Source organism: Spinacia oleracea, chromosome 4 (assembly GCF_020520425.1).
Source record: "Spinacia oleracea cultivar Varoflay chromosome 4, BTI_SOV_V1, whole genome shotgun sequence".
NCBI lineage: Eukaryota > Viridiplantae > Streptophyta > Magnoliopsida > Caryophyllales > Amaranthaceae > Spinacia > Spinacia oleracea.
Window position 1 is genome coordinate 79,738,249 of NC_079490.1, and position 25,794 is coordinate 79,764,042.

Here is a 25,794-nt window from a genome sequence, read left to right on the forward strand (position 1 = left end):
TTTTGTGCGACATAGTGTCTCTAACCTACAACATACAAGTTCAAAAGTCATATTCAACTATTTGGTTGTTTAGACAAGGAAATAGAATCGAGCTGGTCAATCATGAAAGGTTACAAGACCAATAAGCACACATATATCCATTTTATGTTACCGAATTTTGTAAGAAAATAATTTATCATGCATTGACAACCCATTTCAGCAATGAATTGAGGCACTGAGCAGTCTCACCTATCGGTAAAATCCTACTCCTGTCTCACCTTATAATGCAGGCAAAAGTCCATGTGTGACATTATGTATATTTAAGCTTCCAATAACTTTATTATTATATACGGAGTAGATTGATAATATTTTTGATAAAATGCTAAACAAAGTCAAAGGGTGACCAAGAAACATAAAATTACGAATATAGTCTTTATAACCATCCAGCGGAATTAAGTAGATTATTCTATCACCACAATTACTGCTACGGTTGAAAAAGCTCATACCCGCTCCAAGAGATATTTATCTCCATTTGACAATTTCATATTCGTGTTACATCGCCCACTGACCATTCCCACCAGGAGAGCACCAAAACTATATATACCTGCTTTTCGAATTAGTTGTCCCCTTATTGCATACTCATGAGCAAGATAACCTATGGAAAGGAATAAAGAAAAATATTAAAAAGAATAAAAGTATAGAAGAATTATATTGAATGTGAAGGAGAACTTATTAAAAAAAGATAAATAGCAAGCGTACATACATTGTAAACTTGTGAAGAATGTCAATAATACATTACTGTGCAGGTCAATTTGCTGTATAAAAACTAAAATTATATAGCAATGCTCCCTGTGGTAATACCTGATATATGCATAACTCACATTTGATGAATGTGGTCTAGAAATTGTCTAAATTATTTTAGGGATAAACCAACATTACAATACCTCATCTCAGGGGGTCGGGGGAGGGTCGACTTTGGTCCAGGACCTAGCCCAAATCCCCAAAGTCCGCGAAGGTGCTAACAACTGAGGCCTGAGCGACCTTCAGCTCCCTACTAAGCCAATATTGCATACAATTTTCTAGGTTATTTTAGTATTTGCTAAATAATATTAGATATGTCCTTCATGGCACTTCAACAAAATATCTTAACCTGTATACATCAAGTGCCTCGACAAAATACATTTGTCACCAATTTATCGGAAACACTATTTGAACCCCGGACCTCAAAGTAATTCTAAGGGCCAGCGTAACTCATATGCGAATATTCTTAAAATAAAGTTCACCCATACTAAGGGAGGAGCGCCAGGGGAATGACCTTTGAGAATTAGGAAATCAAAATTGTCTAATAGAGTAGGGGTAGAGGAAATAATGAAGAAGATGATGAAGTTGTTTTATGTTTTAATCAAGCCTCTCGAATGCTTGTATGTAACACCATCAATCCTAGAAAGCTTCTACTGAGGACATAGATAGAGTCAGTGTTGATACAGGTGCATCCACCTTAATCTTAAGCAACTAAACTATCCAGGGAAATAAGAGTCCAGTGGATAATTATCTAAACTACATAGGGGTTATAGCATGTTTTGGTGTATATAAACATTAGCTTAAGTTCTTGTAAGTTGTAGTTATTAAGTCAACTGATAAACCATCAATGGTAGTGGTAAAGGTCTTTGGAAGCCAAGTATGCAGCAACAACTTTTAGGTCAGACTCCAGCTTCAATGGTAATATGAAGGCCCAACTCAATGACTACAAATCTGACCTGGATGGAAGCCAAGAAAAACTAACTACTTCATGTGTATGGAGTATAATGAGGCGGCATTTAGGAGGAACTCATAAGACATTTACCAATGGAGAAGTCAGAAAGTAACAACAACAATCAAGACCTTGTTCTGGATAGTTCAAGCATAACTGAAGTTTAGAGAAGATGCACTTAAGTCAATTGGCCTTCTGTAGTTCTAGGCAACATTAATAGGTATTAGGTACTTCCTACATTTGAGTTCAGTTGCCTTGAAATACTTTAGGTAGCAAGTGGAAAGGTTAAAGCTATACACAATAGCTGATATACAGCAGCAGAACATTACCCATTCTGTCAGAACTAAGAGCACGATTATATTGATCTTCGACTAGGGAAATAGGAATATAGGATGGCTGATCTTGCTTTTTGAAGTAAACCCAATGGTGGATGACTGATCTTGTTATTTATTATAGAAATAAAAGTGCTAAATCACTAAAATCTGAGTACGTATATTCTTTTCTTATATATGAATTCAACTGTATCAACAGGCTTAAGTCTTAACGGTTTCAGTAACAAATTATAACAGCTAATTTCGTAAATTAACGGTCCATAACACATGAAATGGAAGATTAAAATCTGTTAGAAATCGGCTCTTGTAATGGTACACCTTTGCTTTACTTCTATAACTTGCCACCGAGAGAAAAGCCCGAGGGTCAATCCTCTCTGGCAATTTTGAATTTTAAACTTAATGTTCCACATTATAAATTGATAATTAATAATGTAACTAAAATTGAAAACCTTTAAGTGCTTTAATTCGTGTGAAGACCATTATGGGTTCAAAAATAGAAACTTTTTGAAATATAAGATTGAGCTCAGAATATGTTCATACTTACAATGTGCCAATGACCCGTGTATTGACATGAGTGGGCATTGGACGGCATACGTCTGGCTAGACAAAAATATGATATTTTGGGACTGAGGCCTTTGTCGAGCAGGATGTTACATGCCTTGATTTCACTATGCACTATTGTGGAAAAACTTAATCATGAATGAAAACAAGCCCACGAGCTACTCATATGCAGATTTTCCAACTTGTTCGCCATGTAAAATCAAGGTCACAGTTCCCCCTGCATAAAATATACAACACAGTTAAAATCCTTAAGATTCTTGCACAGCTCAATAGTAACATAATGAAGGGATTTCCTGAGCTTATACACATAGAATCATTTCAAACAGACCCATTAAGATTTTATCCTTACGTACAAGTACCATAGATGAAGATGATGAAGGACCTATGATGAGAAAAATGAAACCTAGTATGTTTCCCCTCCACGAAAAAGCTGTATATACTAACCAAGTTTTCATGCTGGATTTCTGAGATCACCTTTATCTCAGTTAAAGAGTCACGTACTCCTTGTTGCAATTCAATAGACATAACTTAGATGGCAGCTATATTTTCCATGTTTAAGCTTTCCCTGCAAACATGAAAAAGAAAATCTATAAGCAAATTTTCTATGCAATCATACAAATCATTTTAGCAGGTAATGTGATGGAATAAAAACTTGTCAGCTTGTCACCTTATACACATACCCAAAACCACCTTGTCCACGTTGTTGGCTGGACATAAGTCATCGGTCGCAGTTCTTAGTTCTAACATTCGTAACTCTTACAAATCTGTCATCAAACAAATAAATCAGAAACCTATCCGAACATGAGAAAGCGAAACTACTGCATGTAGAAATCTTGGTAAACGTGGATTTCAATATGTTTCACCTCAAAGAACACAGACATCTACCATATTATCTCTTCCTATTTTACCATTTAATGATATTTTTTCAATGCTAAACTGAATTCGAAGTACCTAGTGAATTTTCGAACAAAGTTCGTACTTGGGAAAAGGAAATAGTATTGTGAAAATCACATGATTTGAATCTTTGACTAATTTATTACTTTACCTTCAGCAGCTTCATGAATTCTTCCAGTTGACTCTACTCTTTTTCCAAACAATGCATAACTATGTAACCACCACGAAGAGATTGTTTTATTCCCAAAAAGTTATTTACATAAACTACCCAAAGACCTGCAAAATGGAATTGTGAATAAACAATCTTTCAATACCACTTGCAAAATCATTGGACAACGAGAAATTAAGGTAAACAGAAATAGCAAAAAGAAAGTATGACTAATAGTAAATAATAATATTAAAAACAAGGAACGAACCTTGATAAATGAGCAAGATCTCGAGTTTACATCACCCATGAATTCTTGAAGGGGTAATTGATAAACTCATCACCCATGAAGTCTTGAAGGGGAAACCCTGATGCATTAGCGCCAAGAAGGGCAAAGCAATCTACAAGAAGTTAATACAAAATTAGCATATAACTAAGAAAATACACATTTTTTAAAAAGAAAAATAAAGAAATTGCGCACCAATGCAGTGTACTTGTTGTGTACCATTGGAAGAAATCTCGATCCACCCACAACTCCATCCCATACCACATTCCTGGGAGAAAAATGATAGCAAATGCTAAGGGAATCCGACTATGAGATTAGTAAAATAATAACATAACCGAAATTCAAATTTTTTTTCAAAATTAACTCTCAAAATCTAATCAAAATCCACCTAAAAACATACAAAATCAATTAAAATGATATGATCCCATCATAAATTAAACAAATTCATACAATGAAAACACCAAATTAGTTTGCCAATTCAATTAAAATCAGCCATAATGCACAAAATTCAACCATTAAACGCGAGAACAAAACCCTAATTCAAAAAATCAGAGAAAAGATTCATACCAGGGAGAAGCAGGAGAAACTGATAGTGAAGAGAGAAACCTTGTCAAGCTTGCACAAATTGCAAGCTGTGATATGAGGAGAGAGAAAGTGTCGATGATACAGGAGGGAGAAGAAGGGGGCGAAAGAGATTTCAGAAGGGAGAGATTAGAATGGATGGGGGCTTGAGCTCAGAGAAAGAAAAGGCAAAGGATGAAAGCACGGTGCGTAGTCTCAAATATTAGGGCAAAAGGGTAGTAACAAAAATGTGAAGAAAAATAAGGGTAAATTCGTATTTTAACTATTGAATGAATAGTAAAATATCAGTCCTTGCTTTTAAAAGGGTGTAGGATTAGGTTTTAATTTTATTTTTGTTATCTCACTTCTCTAGATATCTCATTATTTCTCGTATATTGGGTAAAATAATTATTTATTATACTAGGTTATTTTAATTAGAAAAAGCGATTAAAGGTCTTGGAATCAATCTGCAACTTTAAGTTTTGAACGTATATTTGAAAAATCATATATGAGTGAGATAACAACCATGGAAATACTGTTCGAGTTTATGAACAATTATGAAAATATTGTTCGAGTTTAGACAATGTCCTACTTTAGTTTTGGACATTGCCAAAAAAACTTTTAAAACATACCAACATCAATTTTTACATTTTTTGTTTTTACATTAATCATTTAAATTTAAATTAGGTTTTAATTTTATTTTTGTTATCTCACTTCTCTAAATATCTTATTATTTCTCGTTATTATTGTAGGGTAAATTTTTCTTTCGTTATTCATTTTACTAGGTAATTGCAATTAGAAAAGATTAAGGCGGTGGAATTAATCCGCGACTTTAACTTTTGAAAGTATATTTGAAAAATCACTTATGATATAGGAGTGAAATAAAAACCATGGCAATTTTATTTCAAGTCGTTTATGAACAACAATGATAGTAGTTTCCGAGTTTATATAATATATATAAAATGTACGAGTATTAGGTAATGCCCAACTTTAATTATAGACATAGTAAAAAAAAGCTTTTACTCTACCAACATCTATTTCACCCAAAAGCTAACTCTCTCTTGTCCAGTCCCGGACTGGTTCCTCTCCGGTCGCATTCCTTGCAAATCCATCACCGAAATAGTTGCCGAAAGCCAGTTCCGACAAAAGTCAACTTTGTCTTCAACTCCTCTGCTCTGCTCAACTCCATGCCTCGCTCGGTGGCTTCTCCGCCTCCTCTCTCTACCTCTACATCGAATTCCCCTTCCCTGTTCGCCGGCTCCGACAACTTTCACACTCCTTCGTCGATTCCTAAAGTAGTGGTGGTATGAGGGAGTGGTGCTGCAAATAAACTCGTACTTCCGGCCGGCTTCGTTAGGAAGGTTGAAGAGACTACCAATGCCGCCTTGGGAGGCAAAGAATTGGTTTCCTAGGGCATTACCGGCGAGTTTGCCGCGTTTCTTCATCAACGCCGCCTTGGGAGGCATATAACTATTTGTTGATTCGGTTCCCGCCATTTTCAGGTCGGATTTCGGTAACCTATTGATCTTAAGCGGAGGTTATCGTTCTTCTTCAAGATTTCAGGGAAGTTAAGAGCACTGCCTGAGAAGTTTGGGAACAACACCTCACTACTTCCCTTACCTTATCGTGCCGTCAACAACCCACCTTCACCGACCATCAATGGTTTATTCTCGTTCGCTGACCACCTTCTACTGCAACCTCCCTCCTCCTCTGCCACTGCCCTCTCCCCTTTTATCGCTGCTCCTATCCTCCTGAGGCAGGGTTTCAGGGCAAAGATGCAAAATTAATTAGAAGCGGGCTAATTACTTTTAGGGTGTGTTTGGTTCGCGCAGGGTAAACGGAATGGAATGCAGAAAGTGAATCAAAGAGAAAGGAATGGAATGACCCTGATTCCCCCTACCTGTTTGGGTATGTCCCAGAAACGGAATGAAATACACCCTGATTCCCTTTGTGGCTGTTTGGTTCAAACCAAGGAATCAAATGTATAATTTATTAATAAACATGTCTTTATGAAGAACCTGTTTAAAACATACAAGTAATATGATTAAATTTTCTTCCTCAATTCTTCTTAATTTTTTTTAAAAAAAGAAGAAGAAGAATATATGACAGCTAATCACCATAATAGACTTTTATTGTGAATTTTTTCATTGAACAGACATATAAGACATTCGTAGCATTTAACAAAGCAATTAAGAACACAATTAACTTTACAATATATGGCTTTCCTTTATTCAATTTATCTGCGGTATTATAGGATCTATTATCAAACCCAATTAACAACATAGATGAGTTAGATTATAAATTGAAGAAGAAGAAGAATAAAAACACAAAAATTGAGAATGGAAGTGAAAAGACAGTGAATTTAGGCTGGGCCATAATCCTTTGAACTTTTGTGCTCGCCATTGTTGCTGCTTCAAAGGTCTGTTGTACTTCTGCTTTGAAATTGTTCTGCTATGCTAAAATCCCTCCGTATTAGAGAAACCTCGTAGTATAGTGAATTTATAGGCTGTCAACAAAAAAAGTGAATTTATAAATTTGTAATTTGAATTTATGGATCTTTTGGGCTACAAATCAGGTGGAAAATTGAAAAATATATAAACCAATAAAAAATTAAGTGCAAATTGTCGAGGTCACACGCCGGAGGTCGGATTAAGAACGCAAAACGAAAGAAAAGGAGAGAAAGAGGAGAGAGAAAGGAAGAGACGGAACATACCTCGACGGCGGCCGGAGATAAGCAAGTGATCGGAGTTAATGGACGGATTTTCACAGCAGTAGTCGCCGGCAACGTGAGTGTGGCATCTTCCCTTGGTGCTGTTGTTAAAGTTCTGGGCTAGAGGAGAGAGAAGGAGGGTGGGGAAATGAAGTGGGGAATCAGAATGGGAAACCCTTGGGGGGGGGTGTAATCAACTTAGAGCAATTTTGGGTGAACCCAAAAATAAAAAGGGGTAAAGGGAATCACGAAAATGGTCTAACAAACAACAACAAAGGGTATCATTTCAGCCCATCCCCTTTCCCTTTCCAGAATACCCCCAACCAAACGCCCCCTTAGAAATACTTAATTAATCAGCTAATTAGTCACTGTTTGAAAAGCAAATAGTATCTGAATCATTTTCAAACAATAATTTTACATTTTACAAAATACATTTAACAATTTAACAAAATCAAAGAAAACCTAACCATAAAAAAGGAAAGGGACCCACAAAATAGGCCAATTACAATGTCACACATGGATTTTTATGGTAATCCTCAATAGGAGGACCACCTTAGAAACACCCGTGACACCGTTCAGAGAGAGTGAAGGTGATGATAACATGGTGCGAATTTTGTTAACATAACCGTCAATTTAGATGACGGGTTAATTCAAAATAAAACTGCTATGGAATATATGAGTTGGCGGTTAGTTGTTGAACCGAGACTTTTTTACTTTTTTTTACTAAGTCTTGCTGACGTGAACGGTAGTATGATAATTAACTTAGCACGGGGCATATTTTGTGAATTTTTGCATCTTCTAGCATTATTGTCGCCCCGTCAAAAAAAAAAGCATTATTGCCGAAAATCGTTCCTAATCTAAATGCAACTAAATAAAGCCAAAATTGTCCAAGATAACTTGACCTCTGACCATCTAGTCTAGATCTATTTTCTTGCAAATTTTCATTAAATTGTGGGTAGACGTCTAGACGAAGAGCCACAAAACCAAGCGAATTTGTGAAACCAATTCAGTTTTTTTCAACAAAGTCGAAAATTTTGAAACTTCAAGCGGGAAGCAACGGTAACAATATCATAAATTGCTTCAATTCTCTCTCTCGTCCATTGTTGTCGGAAGCCATGAGAACCAAGCACCCTGCTGCTAAGAAATCAAGCAGCAAAAGCCCTCGTTCAAGTTATTTTTCTCCCCATTCTCTTTTGATGTTTTTTGCGTTTTCAATTTGTAGAATTTCTACTGTAAAATTCGTGTTAGTTGTATCTCTAAAACCCTAATTTCTGTTTTTTCAGAGGCTCCTTCAACTCCCTCAAAATCTAATCAATCAAAATCTACTCCAATACGCTCGGTATTCTCTCTTCTAGTTTCGTTTTATGTTGATTTTCTTTGTTTAACTCGATTTGTTGGCTCATAAGTTGTTTGATTTTTGCTGAAATTGCAGCCGAAAAGCAAATCAGGCAGAAAGAGTGTTGCTGCTCCTCGAAGTAAATTTTTCTTTTTAATTATTGTATTTTCGTTAATTAAGTTCTATTTGACAAGAATAATCCTTGACATACTTTCCTTGATTTGAGGGTTGTAGTTAAGAAGCCGTACCGTCATCGTCCAGGCACCGTTGCACTCCGGGAAATTCGTAAATACCAGAAGTCTGTCGACCTGTTGATTCCTTCTGCGCCTTTCGTACGAACAGTATGTGGTTTCTCCATTATTTTAATTTTCACAGTTGTGAAACACTTTCTGCTTGGTTTTGTGTCTATATCGTCATAGTTTCAATTCTTTTTCGACTTTGTTGAATTGTATGATTTCAATTTAGATCTTAGTGAGCCAATAAGCCGTCTAGTCTTACACACTATGTGTCACGGTCCGAGTGTTTTTGACACCGGATCGTGTGGCGAGCTCTTGCCTATGGCGGCAAGGGTGCAAGCCCTTGTGCGGAAAGTGAATCTCAAGGTTTGGAGAACGAGCGGGGCTTGATTCAGAATGGGCACTCTTACCTATTGGCGACTGGCGACAAGAGCGAGGGTCGAGTGTCTATTAGGGCGTTTGTGTGCATACGACAGGCAAAAGCGGTTCCGACAACGAGAATGTTACATGCTTGGGGAGACTCAGCCCCGGTACTGACATTTTGAGGGCCCTAGGCGAAATAAGGTATCAGGGCCCCTTCTGAAATGATACGTCTTTAACTGAAATATAATCATAATTTCTTTTGTTAAATCCATTATATTCTTGAATTCAAATCAATAAAAAGTTAGTACATCTCCTGTGCAGGATCCTAGAATTTCAAAATCCTGCTCAAGTCGATCTCTTGAAATATTTTAATAAAATAAATACTTAATTACAAGATAATTAATATGCATAAAGAGATTTTTACTTTTATTTTTTTAAAATAAAGGTTCATTTTGAGCATATAAAAGTATCAGTTAATTTTATCTTCATTAAAATTTGATATCTATTTTTAAACTTATAGACCCATAGTCCATCAAATAAGTATTTTCCCCCCACATATAGTTATATCAATTATAATTGAGTACTAAAAGTCAAATATTACATACATAAACTCAACGTAAAACTTAATTATCTTGTAAAGGATTAAAGGACAAAGCTAATACAAATAAAGGGTTTAAATAATTGTTACATTATATGTACAAAGTATTATAAATGAGAAAATTAGTTGCTAAAAAATAAATTTAAATAAAAAAAATTACAGTACAAGTTAACAAACACAAAAATAAAAATATTGACAAAGTTAAAAGAATAAAAGAGTTGAACGAATAAAGGAAGATGGAAATCAACAAGAATAACGAGGGAATAAATAAACAAAATAATTAAGACTGTGAGGGGAGTCGAACACTAGACCTAGGTGTAGGTATCAAAGCTTTAGCACCCACTTTTTACCAATGAGCAAAGGAAATAACATGTGTATTTAATGCATTGTTTATTACTATTACTAATTTACTGGACATGCTTTTATTTAGGGCCCCTTTCCGCCTTGGGCCCTAGGTGGTCGCACCCCTCGCTTAACCCCTAGGGTCGGGCCTGGGGAGACTTTGCCGAGTTTTGAAAAACTTAAAAACATGCGATAACATAATATCTATAAAGGCTTACAACAATCCAAGTAATTAAGCAAAGACAACTTTTGATGAGGGGTATTGGTCCAATGGTCCATACCCCTCATAGAGGCTTATTTTGAATTAGTTTTAAACTATGAAGCACGGGTACTTCTCCGGATTGCCGTTTCCCGTACCGGGGACGGGTACGGTACGGGTACGGGACGGGTACGCCGGAAATACGTCCCCTGGACGACTCTTGAATGGTGGGGACGACGGGTTCAGTAGGGGACGGCTAGGGAGGTTGATAGAGACGTTTTGGGGACGGATTTAAAGCTTTAAGACGTACCCTTCCCTCTTCTTCCTCTTTTTTTTTAAGATCTAGGCTTTACTTGGATAAAATTCGACTTACCCGGAAAATTGGAATTCGAAGCCCTAGATCTAGAAATTGACAGTAAGAAAAGGGGGGAGAAGAACAACGATATTGGGGCTTTTGTTGTTGAAGAAAAAACGAGCTGATTGCACTCTTTAATTTTTATTTTCACTGATAATTGACTAACCTAGATAATCTTTCCATGGCTGGCTGCGTTTTCTTCACAGTGAGTTTTGCGTTGTTGGTGATGGTGATGGTGAGTTGGGCTGTCTAACATATAATTAATCTTAAAAATAAAAAAGTGGGAAGTGGTGGGTACCCACGTGGCCTTGTGTCTACCAGAGTACCATCTTAAAAATTAAAAAGTGGGAAGGGGTACCCACGTGGCCTTTTGGTCTACCAAACTACCAAAGTACCAGTACCTTTACTACTTATAATAATAAATTAAAAAAGAAAAGGTGTGAAGTGTACCCACGTGGCCACTGCTTTATTTTACAAAAGGTCAACTTTTTTGTTTTCTACTCCAATATTTGTTACTCCTTTTAAACATAGTTAAGATAATATATATACTAATATAATTTAAGCATAGTATTATTTAATTTAAGGTAATATATATATATATATATATATAATTTTTTTTTTGCCGAATTCAAGCCGTACCCGTTTTTTGAAATTTTGATTTTTCCGTTTTCCGTCACCGTCTCCGTCCCCGTACCCGTTCCTGTATCCGTATCCGTGCTACCTAGGTTTTAAACTTCCAGTAAACACTGGATTATCAGAAACATAATAATTCTATCTAAAGCCTATAAAACTATTAGAAAAGTCCTAGAAAGCAATAGATAAGCAAAATACAAGTAAAGGAAGGTTGTATTCTAACATCTTCCCCCACTTAAGTTGTCGACGACTTACATGAATTACAATAGATAAAATAAAAAGCTCATATCCTAAATTATGCAGTCTCTTTTGCGTCGTTGGTTGATGGCGGTTGCTGGAGTCTTGAATTTTGTTGTGTCTTGGTTGTTGGGTGAACTTTTGCGGGAGTCTTATGGAGTGTTTCTTTTTGGAGTTGATGCTTCTAGTGAATCCACATCTTCCTTGCTTCTGGTTTCTTGCTAGGTGCGGCTGGGCTCCAGCTTGCATCTTGATTATTGTATTTGTTGCGAGGGGGTATCTTAGATGTTACCTTTCTGTGTGGCTCCATCACTCGCTTTTGTGGCTATTTGAGGCGAGGTTGCTTGTGGGATGTTGCCTTTTCTGGGGCTCCATCACTCGCATTGCCGAAAGATATCGGCCCTTCTCTTTTGCATCTGTGGGAGTACCTATATTTCGGAAAAGCCAAGTTTTTCCACTTGCTACAAGTAAAGAATTCAAGTGAGGCATTATAACTGCTTTGATGGTGCGAAGGAACTCCAATTCAAGCACAAAGTTGAAGTCGTCCACGTTGACGGTAGTGAAGTTCATATTTCCTTCTCATTCCCCCGACTCTGTTTCCACCCGCTTTGCTACACCGTGAATCGACTTGGCTTTAGAATTGGCGGATTTCATGCTACCGCTTTCTTCCTTGAATACCAACCCCAATCTTTGGGTTTTTGTCCCGGTGACAAAGTTCTGAGAAGTGTCGGTGTCAACCATGGCTCGAGCTTTCCTCCCATTCACTAAGCGGTCACATACAACAGGTTTGTGGAGCGCTCTCCTGTCTTCGGAGCCTCATTCCCCATTGCATACATCATGTAGACGGCACCCATTCAGCGGTGCTCTTCGTCCTCACTGCATGCTTCTTCTTCAGTCTCTTTCGGGGTTTCCTCCACGGATATGTCGCCCGACTTTCTCTGCACGTTGTCGATCTACCCTTTGTGCTTACACTCTCACCATTTGTGTGGGCCTCGACCATAGCAAGCAATTAAGCTTACGAATGTTTTCCGAGGACGTGCTGACCTTGATTATCTTGTTGAGTGGGAAGGCGATGACCAGGTTTTTGCGAGTCCCCTCTTTGGTGGTAATATGTGGTAATATGTTCTGCCTTTATATTTTGGTTTTTCCGATTTTATACTCCTCACTGGTTAAGTAATGCATGCCATATTTATCCAGTGAGCCTTTTCATATCACAATATGGTAACATACTATTGGTGAGTTTCAAAGTTATCCTTCCGGTGAAAAGTTAGCATGGACTTTTTCGATTGGAGGAGCACTAGTTTAGGAAGGTTAGCAACTTTTTTGGACATCCTAAATTAGTAAATATGACAATTAATTCTTCGCCGAGGGACTACAATGAAATCTTGCTTGCTTCTTAGACTTGCAGGAGCCAGAGTTCCACTAAAGTTACATGCAAAAGCCATTCAACTACCTTCTAATACTAGTGTTCTGTCCAATTTAAACCACATTATGCTTTCAAGTCAAAGTTTCCACTGGCCTTCATTAAAACCCTTTTGTTTAATATTATTTGGAGGTAATTAATAAATTGGCTGAAATATAAAACTATTTAATTGCATATGTATGCTCATCCTATTATGAATTAAATAATTAAGTTTCCCCACCAACTCTTTTCATGAAACCAACTTTTCTTTATTTTGAATATGCCAGAGTTAGCAGTACCTTCTTTTGGAACACCGGATGTGACCCAATTGCTTAGAAAAGTGCCCGCGTGTCTCGTAATTCTAAGCTTACATTGACTATCTTTTACGTTTTTACCATGCTTCGCCGTATTGTGATCTTCATGGAATTAAAAGGCGATGTAGCATCATTACTTGTTTACTACAAGTAATTAGATGTAAATGACGAGTGCCAATAATTTGTCGACTAGCAAACACATTTTGGTTACATATTATATTTTAGGATAGTCATTGTGTGGTTTAGCCACAATATCGATAAATATAACTTAAATAGATGCAAAGTGTTAGTGCATGTGCTATTAATCAAGCGTGAGACTACCACATTACTTAATTGCACTAATCCATTGTGAATTTTGGAATGTGAGTGATAGTTGTTTAAGGCGTCATAGTCTTAGTTAAAGCTCTAGCATCATTATTGAATTTGTCACCTTGCCTTTGGACAAACATGTGTAGCCAACTCTCTCCTTCGGGCAAACTATTAATGGATGGAACTTACCTGTAGGATAACTAAGTGTTCTCATCAGTCTTTTCTCGTCCTCATCACCTGCCCTTTGGACAAACATGTGTAGCCAACTCTTTGCCCTTTGGCAAACTATTAATGAAACTTTCATGTAGGATGACTAAGTGTTCACATCAGTCATTATGCTGTAACAACCCAACCTTCATCTCAGGCTTCCTTTCCTAAAAAAAAAAGGAACCTTAACTGCATTAGCATTGCCTCAATTAGAAATTTTTCTAGTGTCATGATGCTTGTTCTATTCTACTCCCTCTGTCCCTTTTTGTTTGTCCCATTTGCTATTTTAGGCCGTCCCTAAAAGATTGCCCTATTACCACAAAAGCTCATGGGACCACAACTTAGTCTCACATAAAGTACATTTGGTCCACCACTTTTGTCTTTTCTCAATTCTACACAACCAAATCTTAATAAAGCACTAATGATGCATGGAGAAAACAATTAAGGACGGAGGGAGTAGAAAACAAGAGATTAAGCATATCCAATCAATTCAAAGTCTTAATAGTGAGAATGTTGCTTCAAACATTCATGTAACTCAAATTCAAATGTATTAAAAATGAATGATGTTTTGCTCCTATTATTTTTGAAATTGTGCAAAAATATTGCAAGACGTAGTATAAGTAAAGGCCGCAGTTATGTTCAATAGCCGATTTAATTTCTTTGGGTTGAATTTATTGTGTTATTAAGTAATCATCTTTGTACATATATAACATTAGTTCATATGAGTAAAGTAATCTTTAAACTTTGGTTTATCCAGATTTGGAATCTAGCAGAGTTATATTAGGATATTAGATTGTTTTCGCGTTCTTGAATTAGACGGCCAATATGATTTATCCTATCCAGTGTTGAATTTTGATAATAGACGTTCTCCATCAGGTGGAGCGGGTTTTGTATCAATTCAAGGCCATCCTTGGAGATGCTTTGTCATTATTTATTACCTTTGTTAATGATTTTTGAAGTCAGATACCAACATAAATTTATCTCATTGTTCTCTTCCATCTCCACCACTATTAGTCACCAATCACTGTAATGTTAAACCTATTTTGAACAAACCTACATTAGTTAATTAACCAATCAGTCCTCATATCATTACGTTTTCCCAAAATTGAACCTTACATCTTGTTCATGCAAAAGTTCTCAAATTAAATCTCTATCTGTCCACTTTCTAAAACCGTGTTCCCAAAGTTTTTGTCTTAATTAATTATCTTTCATCAATGAAATATAAAAATAAAAACTCTTAATTGACATGAATCTAGAGTAGTTGCAGTCTTGCAGTCGTGTGATAAGAAGAAAATTTAGTAAGAATGCTGATTGTTGATTGAGTAGGCATGTGTTATTTGAGAAGCATTAAGAATAAGATGTTATTTTCATGGGGCTTTATAGTTTTTTGGGTATTATGTTTTAAGGAGTTACGAGAGTCTTTAATAGGCTATACCATTTCTCTTATGAAGTACTTCCTCCGTTCTTTTTTAGTTGACACATTTATTTTGTCACGTTTGCCAATGCAACATTTCTGTCACGATTATCTTTAATTATAAGTGGGTAAAAATTATAAAAAGTTGATGTTACAAAATCTATACAATGATACGATTATAACAAGACCCAACGTGACCAGATTTTTTAGTATAAATCACAATTGGTAGTCAAAGTAGATTATATGAATAGTGTCAAAAGTCAAATTGTGTCAACTAAAAAAGAACGGACGAAATATGTTATAAAGTCTATATAGGCATTTTATGTAGAATCGATAGAATCTTACGATATTAGGTACGATTGGACAACTCTACTTGCAATTTTATGAGATTCCGATTTTAGTGTAGTTGAATCGTCAAATTGTAAGATTCTACGATTTAAATTGCAATTTTAGTTATATTGCATCTTTGATCAACAAAACCCCACTACTATTTATCTCCTACGTATTTGGTCACAACCCAATTTGGAAGTTTAATGGGGAACGGAGGAATGTTTTTTCATTGCATTGTTTCTTAGGTTGGTAGATCTATTAACTTCCTTTTAGTTGTGAAGTTTTGTTAAAATATTAGACTGTTTTTCTGGCAAATGATATTAGGCTGTTTTTGTATTCTTGAAATTATATTTAGGCTATGATTACATTCAACATTATCATTACCCCATTGCCTCAAAAGGCTCCCGCAAGAAGCGGGTTTAAAATTAATTGAGTTCCAAGTATTTTGTAGTAGATATTCTCTTCTCCATCAAGAAATTATTGGCCTGTTATGCATGGACCTTAATATCATCTCATAGCTGCTTAATTTAGTTAATCCTTAGAAAATTAGCTCAACTACTTCCGGTCCTGCTCTGCGGCTTGTGCCTCGCTTCCTGATCCATATCAGTCTACTTATATGTTTTGCATGTGGCATTACTGCATTAGTTGTCATGATTGCAAGTGACTCTGTACAACCCACTTGAGCAAAGCATTGGGGGTCAAAGAATGATCGTGTCTTTACCTTGAATCCAATGTTTGAGCTTGGTGAAACAATCCATAGCTTAGCAAAACTTGCATAAATAAGTTTCCTTGGTTATAAAGAAGCTAAAATAATGATACAGAAGCACCAAATCTAAATATATATTAAGTCTATGCCTCAAATTGTTATGAAAGGCTAAGATGAAATACACAATACATAGGTGGTATAATTTGAAAGTTGAAACTGTCACGTAGCTCCACGCCTGCACTAGATTAAAACATGCCTATGTGTTGAGTTTTTGACATACAACTGTTCTGTTGGTGAGAATACAATGACAAGCCTCCAACATGGTTGGTACTTGCCTACCTGACCATGTTCTATTTTCCTTGCTCGATCTATGCATTACTTTGAGCTCAGAACTGAGATCCTGTAGTATACACTGACCTTATGCCTTCAGGGCTTCATTTATCTGCAAGTTGCGACTCAAACCCAAACCATCAATTCATCAAACGTCATCAAAAGCCAGTCTAGACTGCATTTAACACATCCAATTAGATAACTGTGTCTTTTTTATATGGTAACTACCCTTTAATTCTCAATGAATCTTTGCCAAAAAATTGAAGCAAAATAGGAGAAAGTTGCTCCTGCACTTTTGGAAATTCTTATTAACTATCATAATCTCATTTCTAGAGTCAATACTGTAGCTTGTTTTTCTAAAATAAAAATGCACCCATATTCTGCTCCAGTGCTCCATTAATTCCATTGCGGGGATCACATTCTGCTCATCTACTTTGTCCCATGTGGTTGTCTATGTAATCAAGTTTTATTCAGTGGCCATCTTGTATTTATGACAAGTTTATAAGGCTGATGAAGTATTCATTTTGGCCTTTCTTTACCATTTTATTTTTTACATTATTTTCCCGATGATTTCTTAAGTTTTGAATCCCAATATTTATATGCTCACAAATTGTTGGCTTGGTGCTTTAAGTGCCTTTTGGGTTATTGGTAACAAACTTGCTAGATTTTATCTTCTTTATTTCTTTTGGTTTTCGTGTACGCTACCTCACTAACAGGTTTAAAATCTTTTTCAGGTGAAAGAGATTTCTCACCAGTTCTCCCCTATGGTTACTCGTTGGAAGGTTGAAGCTATGAAGGCCCTTCAACAGGTGCATATACGTTATTCTTTAGCCTTTTTCTCTTGAGTCAATTTCTGCTGTGGGATTGTCACTCATGTATGTACATCATACGGAATTGCATTTAAAGCCACTATTAAAGTCTTGGGCTTTTTAGTTATATTCTAACTCAGCTTTGATTCCATGATATATCTCTGTCAAGATGTGCCGCTGTATCTTTGCCCGTCATATTTGTTTGTACTACGGGCGGTTTGGGGGGGGGGGGTCTCCGCATGCTTACATACAAGCATTAAAACACTCTCCTTCCATTGACCCTCAGCATTGCCACTGTAAAATTGGACTTTTAAAAAAAAAAATGTGTATGGGCAGATAAATCCTACTTAATTAGGAGGGGCAGATAAATCCTACTTAATTAGGAGAAATAGATTGAGAAACAGCTAAATGTTTACCATGAGAGCAATTGACAGAAAAGGTAAATTGTTAACTCGTTGCAAAGGTTTTGGTCCTGTTGAATTTATCCGTACATGAAGCACTCTTTTGACATTGTATGCTGTAAATACTTAGAATACTTCTTGCTTGTTTGAATAATTTTTCTATTTCAAAAGGACCTCCAGTCTTTGTGATGATTTATGATTATTAAGATGATATCCCCTCCCTGCACCACTGCCTATCCATATTTATGTTCAGGCACTTTTGTTAAAATTCTTGGTTTCACTTGTGCTTTATTGAAAATTCTGTTGTTTGTAGGCTGCAGAGGATTTCATTGTTTGTTTGTTTGAAGATGCCATGCTTTGTGCTTTTCATGCGAAACGAGTTACACTCAGTAAGTGTTCAGATTTCTCTGGTATTGTTATTTTGCATTGAATTGATACAACTGTGTATCAAGGTCGTGATCGAGAATCTGCTATTTGTTTGGTAAAATTATCATTTGCAGATAATGCGGAATCTGGTATTCATGTCTGTTTGAGCACTCATGCATCCAATATATCATCTCTAGTGGCTGCTGTAGACCCTATAGTTGTGTTCATTATAAGGAGGTTAATTTAACATTTGTCTAAGACATTGCTTCATCTAATAATAACAATTCATGAATGTCTTCTGCATAAGTCTTATTCTTCATATTTCTTGGAGAGGGTGTTTCACTTATGAATAACTGGTTGGCAGAACTTTTATAAATTATGTTGCTAGGTACTGGTTGTTGTATACAAAGTACGAGTATTAATAAATGAAAATTATTCACATGCTTTAGCATGCTCAAGCGCCACCTATCTGCTATTTCTATAGGGTTAAACAAAGTTGGTTTTAGAGATAGGGAATATTAGGGGTGAGCACAACAGGCGCCCTCTTAAAATTTCAAGAACCTGAATCGGAATTTGTTACAATAGGTTCCTAGAAATGAGAACCGAAACCAGGTGCCTGTTATTTTAAAATTTTAAATAAGTTATTGCGAATTTATTAAAAAAATATATAATTTTTGGATAGGGGTTCGTTTGTTTTATGGTTTAGGCTTAAATTTAAATTATATACAGAGTATTTGTATTTGCCAAAAATGAGCTTGAATTGTTTTATATGTTGGGTATATTTAGCATTTTTATTTGGTCCCGGCCTATGATTTCGTTAGTCCATATTAGAATATGTACACAACCCGTTCTGAAAAATTGAGAACCGGAACCAGAACCTGTTGCAATAGGTTCCCAATTTTATTACCCGGAAACGGGACCTTATTGTTCTGGTTCCGATTCAGGGTACCATGACTTTTGGCTCACCCCTAGGGAAATATTATACATCATCAACATGAATGAAAATTTCCCTCGGCTTGGGAACTAGCATCAGAGTAGTAGAATTTTTTCAGATTTTGTCTTAGTTGATCACTCTGGCTAGACTTTAGGAGTTGATCACATCCATGAATTACGAGGCCTCAAATCCATTACCTTTTATCTGGAAATAGTTAAAAAAAAAATTGGTATGTTTTGACTTGTTTCCTTTCAGCTGGATTTCTCTTCTTATTAGGTTTTGTTTGACATTATATTTGGTTATTTAATTAATAATTTGGTGCAGTGAAAAAAGATATAGAACTAGCGCGGAGGATTGGAGGGAGAGAAAGGCGCTGGTGACTGAACAAGGCAAGGCAAGGCAAGGCAAGGCAAGGCAGATAACTCATTTTATAGGCCTAACAATTGTATGAACTGTTGATTGCATCTGTGTATATACTGCTGAATTCTGAAGTCTGGTGTATTATCCAAAACCTGAGCAACTCGAGATAAGCTAGCACTCCAATGTTATAGAAGTAGGGAGTACAATTTATGTTATGTAGCTAAGAATACTTGTTTGACTGATAAATATTAGAAGTAGGGAGTACAATTTATGTTATGTAGCTAAGAATACTTGTTTGACTGATAAATATTGACCAACGTCCTGAAAATGATTTACTTAGTTTTCTCTTCTAATATTCTCTTTTATAAAAACGTATTGGCAAAGTCCAGCGAATGGGAACTTAACGAGTTCTCATTTGCTCGGAAGATATTATTCAAAAAATACAATGGTTTGTCACATTTGTATGAAGCTTCATGACAAGTTTTTGGTTCAATCATATGCAGAAATGTGAAGACAACATAACTGGTGTGCAGAATTAACCAAACGTGTGTGTGTTATCATCTGAAATTTTATCAGCATCACTGTTCTTAAAGTATGTTTTGTTTTTTCAAAGTTGTATCATCAGACCTAGATTGCCAATTTCTAAAGTCAATTATGAAAGCTTGATAAGTTTAACACTACTATACTCATTTTTCAGGCCGTATAAAAAAAAGTTACCTTCAGCAAGTGTAGTCATATGAATTATTATTATTTTTATTTTTATCTCTGGTTTTATTATGTGTTATGTACAGCTCTCCCAGCATTTCCGCTCTTTCCATCCCAACATCATATCATGTTGAAAAAACCATGAGTTGGGTCACAATGCTGAGTATTATGCTCTCAGATCATAACAATGCGTGGATTTATGTTTCAGAATGAAAGTAATAGTCATTAGAAGCATGCATGCGCTACACAATCTGTATACTAAAAGTTTATTATAACAGACTACAAACTACGCTACAACACTTCTAAATTCAAATAACATTGGAATTCTTGGCAGCTGCTTTTGCTTATACGTTGGTTTGTTAGAGGGCTACCATCTGCAATACAACAATACTAGTTTTTTTTTTTTTTTACTAGAAATCACGAATAATATTATGAGCCTAATTAAGGCTATAATGCAGTACCTTAAATGATTCTCCAATTAATGTGAACTTAATCAACCACATCTTGCTCGAAACAGGTTAAACAGATCCAAGCAAGAATTTGTTGCATTAATAAATTAGTGTCTGTTAACAAACTACAAACTATAGTAATAAGGGCTACCTGATCAAACCGGAAAAAGTACTCGTTCTGTCCCATAATATGGTGTCTTTTGGGTGTCTAAAGGTATTATGTCTACTTTACGATTCCAATTTAATCAATTGATTTATTTCCCTACATAACCTTATCAAACAACTAAAAATACCCCAATTGTCCTACTTTTACCAACAAAATGTGGTCGCATAAATAATGTTTGTACCATGAAAAATAGTGTGTTCCCTAATTAATGTTTGAAAAATTCTTAAATGACTTTCCTAAAGAAAGCCATTGAACCACCTCATCTCATTGAAGAATCTCAGCCATCTTTTTCTTCCAAATAATCTCAACCATTAATATTATTTGTATTTCTTTTATTTCTTATAATTTCATAAATCATTTCCAAATTATTACCTAAATCATTTAAATAATTTTTTTCTTATTTTCTGAAAATACATAATTAGTTTTGGAAACTTATTTCATAAAGTCGAAAATAGAAAATAGAGATTAATTACCGTTCATTCTCCGTCTCCCTCCTTCCTCCTCCTATTCTCTTGTTCTTCTTTATGGGAATGGAAATTAATGGTTTCCTTCACCTTTCTTCTTCCTCCATTCTTTCTCCCCTCCTCAACGCCACCTCCTCCCCTCTTCACAGCATCTGCAGTTGAAAATTCTCCACTTCAATGACGTAATCACCCAGCGAAATTCATCACAAAATGAGGTCATGGTGGTCGGAATTGGTGGGAGGTTGCAGATCTAAAACGACCATAAAAAAAATTCGACCTCCATGCCTTTGATTTTGCGAAAAAATCCTCATGTGCGACGGTGGTCTGTCAAGGGTTGATTTCTCTTCTAATTCTCTTTTGTCTCTCTTGTTCTTCATCTTATTCTTCTCTTCTCCTTCTATTTTTGTTCAAGCGCTCAATTTTTCACATGTTCTATTCTCCTTCTATTTCTAATTGGATTTTAAGTATATTAATAATTTTAGATCTAGTGTTTTTTGGTTGAATTTAACCTATTTTTCATTGTCTGGAGTTGATTTGAATTTTAATTTCCTATTTAAATGTGGTTATGGAATGTTGGTAACAATTTGTAGTGGTAGATACACAATGGTTGTGTAATCGCCGGTGTAATCATCGGTGTGATACAAAGTAAGAACATTGCATGATTAACTTGTGAAGGGGGAGACTAGTGGTTGTAATGAGTTTTGATTTACGAAACTCTCATCAAAGTTTTGATGACGTAAATTCATAACTATAGTCTACATTGATACATTCAATGGTGGACGACTTTATCATACCCATAAACAATTTTCAGAAACAATACTTCAAATATAACTTGGAATGTTTAGTAAAATTAGGAATATTTAGTGAAGCTTTTAGCGCGTGCAATGTACGAGTAATATAATAATTTATCAAATCTGCACAATGGTCTGCGTTGATATAGAAGTTAAAGGGGGATAATGAGTTAAACAATTGCAATATTGATGAATTAAGAATTTAAAACATTATAAATGTAAACTACCTTTAATTAAAAGTATATTGGGGGGAATCATGCAAGGTTTTCATTTATAATAAGAAAAAAAGTAAAATTAAATTTCAAGGGTAAAACAATTTTTTAAAAAGGGGTAAAGACATAGGCCCTGTTCGGCAAAAGTAGCGGTAGCGGGTAGCGGTTCAGTAGCGGGTAACGGTTGGAGTAGCGGGTAGCGGTCAATAGTAGCGGGTAACGGTTAGCTGTCAAAGGTAGCGGGTAACTGATATGAGTGTTCGGTAAAAGTAGCGGTTGATATTATAAAATAAAATAAAAGGTGAAATATTATTTAAAACTTTATTATAAATTTGTCAAACGCTACCCGCTACCTTAAACGCTACTAATTTTAACGTTTGATAAAAGCTACTCAACCGCTACCTCTACCGCTAACCGCTACCTAAATCGCTACCTCGCCAAACATTTACAAATTTTACAAGTAGCGTCTTGACTCGGTCAAAACGCTACCCGCTACCTCAAAAGCTACCGCCGAACACGCCCATAATATGGGGGCGCGTACAAGAGTTTGAAGTTTCGTTCCATATAAAATAGGAAAATTGATATTACGATAATTACATAACTATATATGGTTATTAACTACTCCGTATATCTATACAATAATATGATTTTATTAAGACTATGCTATATTGAATATTTTATCTTATGATTTAGTCCCTTAATCAAATAATAATTCGAATACACGGTTGAATATGATGTGTTGAACAAGATCACTAGTTTAAACACATTTCAACTTGCGAGTCAAATAAGCTCGTTTTACAACAAATTAAATACTTCCTCCATTTTTTTATAATTGCACCGTTTTCCTTTTTCGGAAGTTGTATATTAATTGCACCATTTCCGTTTTTGGTACGTTTATCCACATAAAATGACAACTCTATCCTTATCATCATTTGTTAAATCACATTTGTACTTAGATCACATGGGTATATTTGTCATTTATCACCTTTTAACCCCATTCTTAAATCTTGTGACCAACCCAAATGGTGCAATAATAAAAAAAATGGAGGAAGTAATTTTAGTTAAAATAGACTACAGTCACGACAACATGATAACAAATAGTAGGTCACGTATAATTCGATTACGCGGTTGATTGATTTAGAGTTATACTCCGTAAGTTGTATGGATGGGTAAATTTTATATTAATACATGAGAGGTAATCAGTTCAATGATGGTTACAACATTTTTTTTTGTAAGGACACAATAGGAAATTAAGTGTGCATATGACATGGCGCCATGTAACTTGTCATTTCACCACGACATATGGAGAGATGAGACGAATTTACTTGAAGATTTAATAATATATAAAGATTTTCTGACCCCAACTCTTATGGTTTAACGAAATGTAACGTTTAAAACAATAGTTAAAGTATAAAATATAATCTAGTTCAAACAACCAGGATAATGAGATAGATAAACACATCGTCTATTTTAAGTAGTTATATATATACCTCGTATTAGTTATAGATAAATCTTATGGTAGTTATAGTAGTGAATAACTATAAATTTATAACGATTGTAACGTGTACCAGTGATTACTAAACAAGCTAAAAAGTGTTGATAAGTGTTGATTTGAAGATTCAAATAGTTCTATATGATTTACTTGGTTGAAAACTAAGTATTCGATTAATCAGTTGAATATGATTTATTGAAATTACATCACTAGTTTAAACAAGTTCAAAAAGTTTCTACTTGCGAGGCAAATATAAGCTCGCTTGACAACAAATTATATCGTTTTAGCTAGTTAAAATATAGTATTATGTATAGGGATTAGTTAGTTGAATATTAACTAATAACTTACCAACTTAACGACTATAACGTGTACAAGTGATTACTCTAACAAGATAATAACTGTTGATTGGATGATGATCATAACCAATTCAAATTAAAACTCCACATAACCATATATAACAAGACTATAAGTTTGTAAATATATAATTTATATGACGATAAATATATAGGTTTATTAACTACGTAGTATATAACCCTATAAACTATATCTATACAATGATACAATTGTATTAGGACTATTTCTAATAAACAACGAGTCAAATAAATTTATACGATTTGCTCGTTTGATGAATAACAATTCGATTAGGCTCTGTTCTATTGGACTTATTTGACTGAACTTATATTATCTGAACTTATCTGAACTTAACCGAACTTATCTGAACTTAACCCAACTTATCTGAACTTATCTAAACTAATTTTATCTGAAAAAAACTTATTTTGTCTGAAATAAACTTATTTGTGTGTGAAAATGTCTGAAAAAACTAATTTTTGTTGAACTCATATTATCTGAACTTATCTGAACATAACAAAACTTATTTTGCCTAAATAAGTTAAAATAAGTCGAACAGAACAGAGCCTTAACCGGTTGAATATGATTTTTTGAATTACGTCACTAGTTTAAACAAGATAAAAAAAAAATCAACTTACGAGTCAACTAAGCTCGATTGCCAACAAATTATATCATTTTAGTTAAATGTAGTAGTTTAGAGATAGTTAGTTGAACATGAATTAGTAACTTACGAATTTAACGACTATAACGTGTACAAGTGATTACTATAACAAGCTGATATTGAGGGTGATCATAACCAATTCAAACTAAAACTCTACTTAACCATATGCATCAAGCGATATTATAAGTTTGTAACAAGCTAGACTATAAGTTTAGGGTTTTAATCATACAGATTTAGGGTTTATCACCATATCGTTGATCGAAACAACTCGTGCGCACATTGCGAAGGGATTTACTTGAAAACATGTGAAAAGATCAAAAATCGCTGCACACGTCAAACTAGAATCAGTAGGGTAAGATGTGTGCTTTGGGATGATAATAGTAATTGGTATGATTGTAACAATTATGTATTTTCTCTAAACATCTGGTACCATGACATGCATATCTATTTCATCATTGTAGTTGTCGTATGGCTGATTGTTAATGATGTTGTTTTTCCGGCCAAAAACAATTAAGACAACAAATTATTCCACATATAAATAAGAATTTGTGACTGTTAATTATTTTTTGTCCTTAAGGGAAATTTTAGTAAAAACCTTATGTTCTTTCTCAAATGTGAATGAGTAAAAATGAGTGACATAAACATTAATGACACAACAACACACGACCACCATTTTTAATCCGTCAGATACAACTCTCATCAACCGCCAAAGATCAACAAAAATTCAACCACAAAATAAATAGAATGAGAGTCATTCACACATGGATAGCAATCTGTGTGCTCATCCACAAGGCAATCTGCATCACTCAAATCCCAACGGATTCAACGTCTCCAAATTGAAACAAGATGTGAAACTCAAAATTTCCCGCCTTCTCTCTTCTCCCCCAACTTCGTTTCCCACATTAAAACCACTTTCTCTCTCCTCCCCCAATTATGTTTCCCAGCATAAACGATCAAAATCAAAACCCATTTTCTTGACTGTGTGAGGAAGATTTAGATGCAAAATGCTTAAATAGAGCCGTGAAAGAAGAGGGAAAATGCCATTTACTAAAATAGATTATTCCCATGATTTCTCCAAACTCTATGAACTTCACCGCTTTCTTCTCC

General features: G+C 35.2%; 1 protein-coding gene, 1 long non-coding RNA gene and 1 other non-coding gene across 5 annotated transcripts; 1 reads left to right on the top strand and 2 right to left on the bottom strand.

Moving 5' to 3' along the window:
- Nucleotides 1-479: 479 nt before the first annotated feature.
- LOC110799953 (uncharacterized) lies at nucleotides 480-7,598 on the bottom strand. Of its 3 annotated transcripts, none has more exons than XR_008932620.1 (9): nucleotides 7,222-7,598; nucleotides 6,409-7,014; nucleotides 4,143-6,259; nucleotides 3,933-4,062; nucleotides 3,668-3,792; nucleotides 3,303-3,386; nucleotides 3,067-3,187; nucleotides 2,606-2,839; nucleotides 480-634 (listed from the first exon to the last, which is right to left on the bottom strand). It is a non-coding gene; the product is annotated as an uncharacterized lncRNA (long non-coding RNA). The 3 variants fall into 3 exon arrangements; XR_008932622.1 differs by having other exon boundaries at nucleotides 3,290-3,386; XR_008932621.1 differs by having other exon boundaries at nucleotides 620-634; nucleotides 2,602-2,839.
- Nucleotides 3,942-4,009, bottom strand: LOC130460502 (small nucleolar RNA snoR60). Its single transcript, XR_008920359.1, has one exon. It is a non-coding gene; the product is annotated as a small nucleolar RNA snoR60 (small nucleolar RNA).
- Nucleotides 7,599-8,124: 526 nt separating the features above from the next.
- On the top strand, nucleotides 8,125-19,752 carry LOC110799954 (histone H3). The gene is made up of 7 exons (XM_022005238.2): nucleotides 8,125-8,388; nucleotides 8,502-8,557; nucleotides 8,651-8,693; nucleotides 8,789-8,895; nucleotides 17,264-17,338; nucleotides 18,053-18,128; nucleotides 19,364-19,752. Exons 1-7 carry the CDS (start codon nucleotides 8,334-8,336, stop codon nucleotides 19,417-19,419), a joined length of 468 nt encoding a protein of 155 aa, XP_021860930.1. The 5' UTR covers nucleotides 8,125-8,333; the 3' UTR covers nucleotides 19,420-19,752.
- Nucleotides 19,753-25,794: the final 6,042 nt, after the last annotated feature.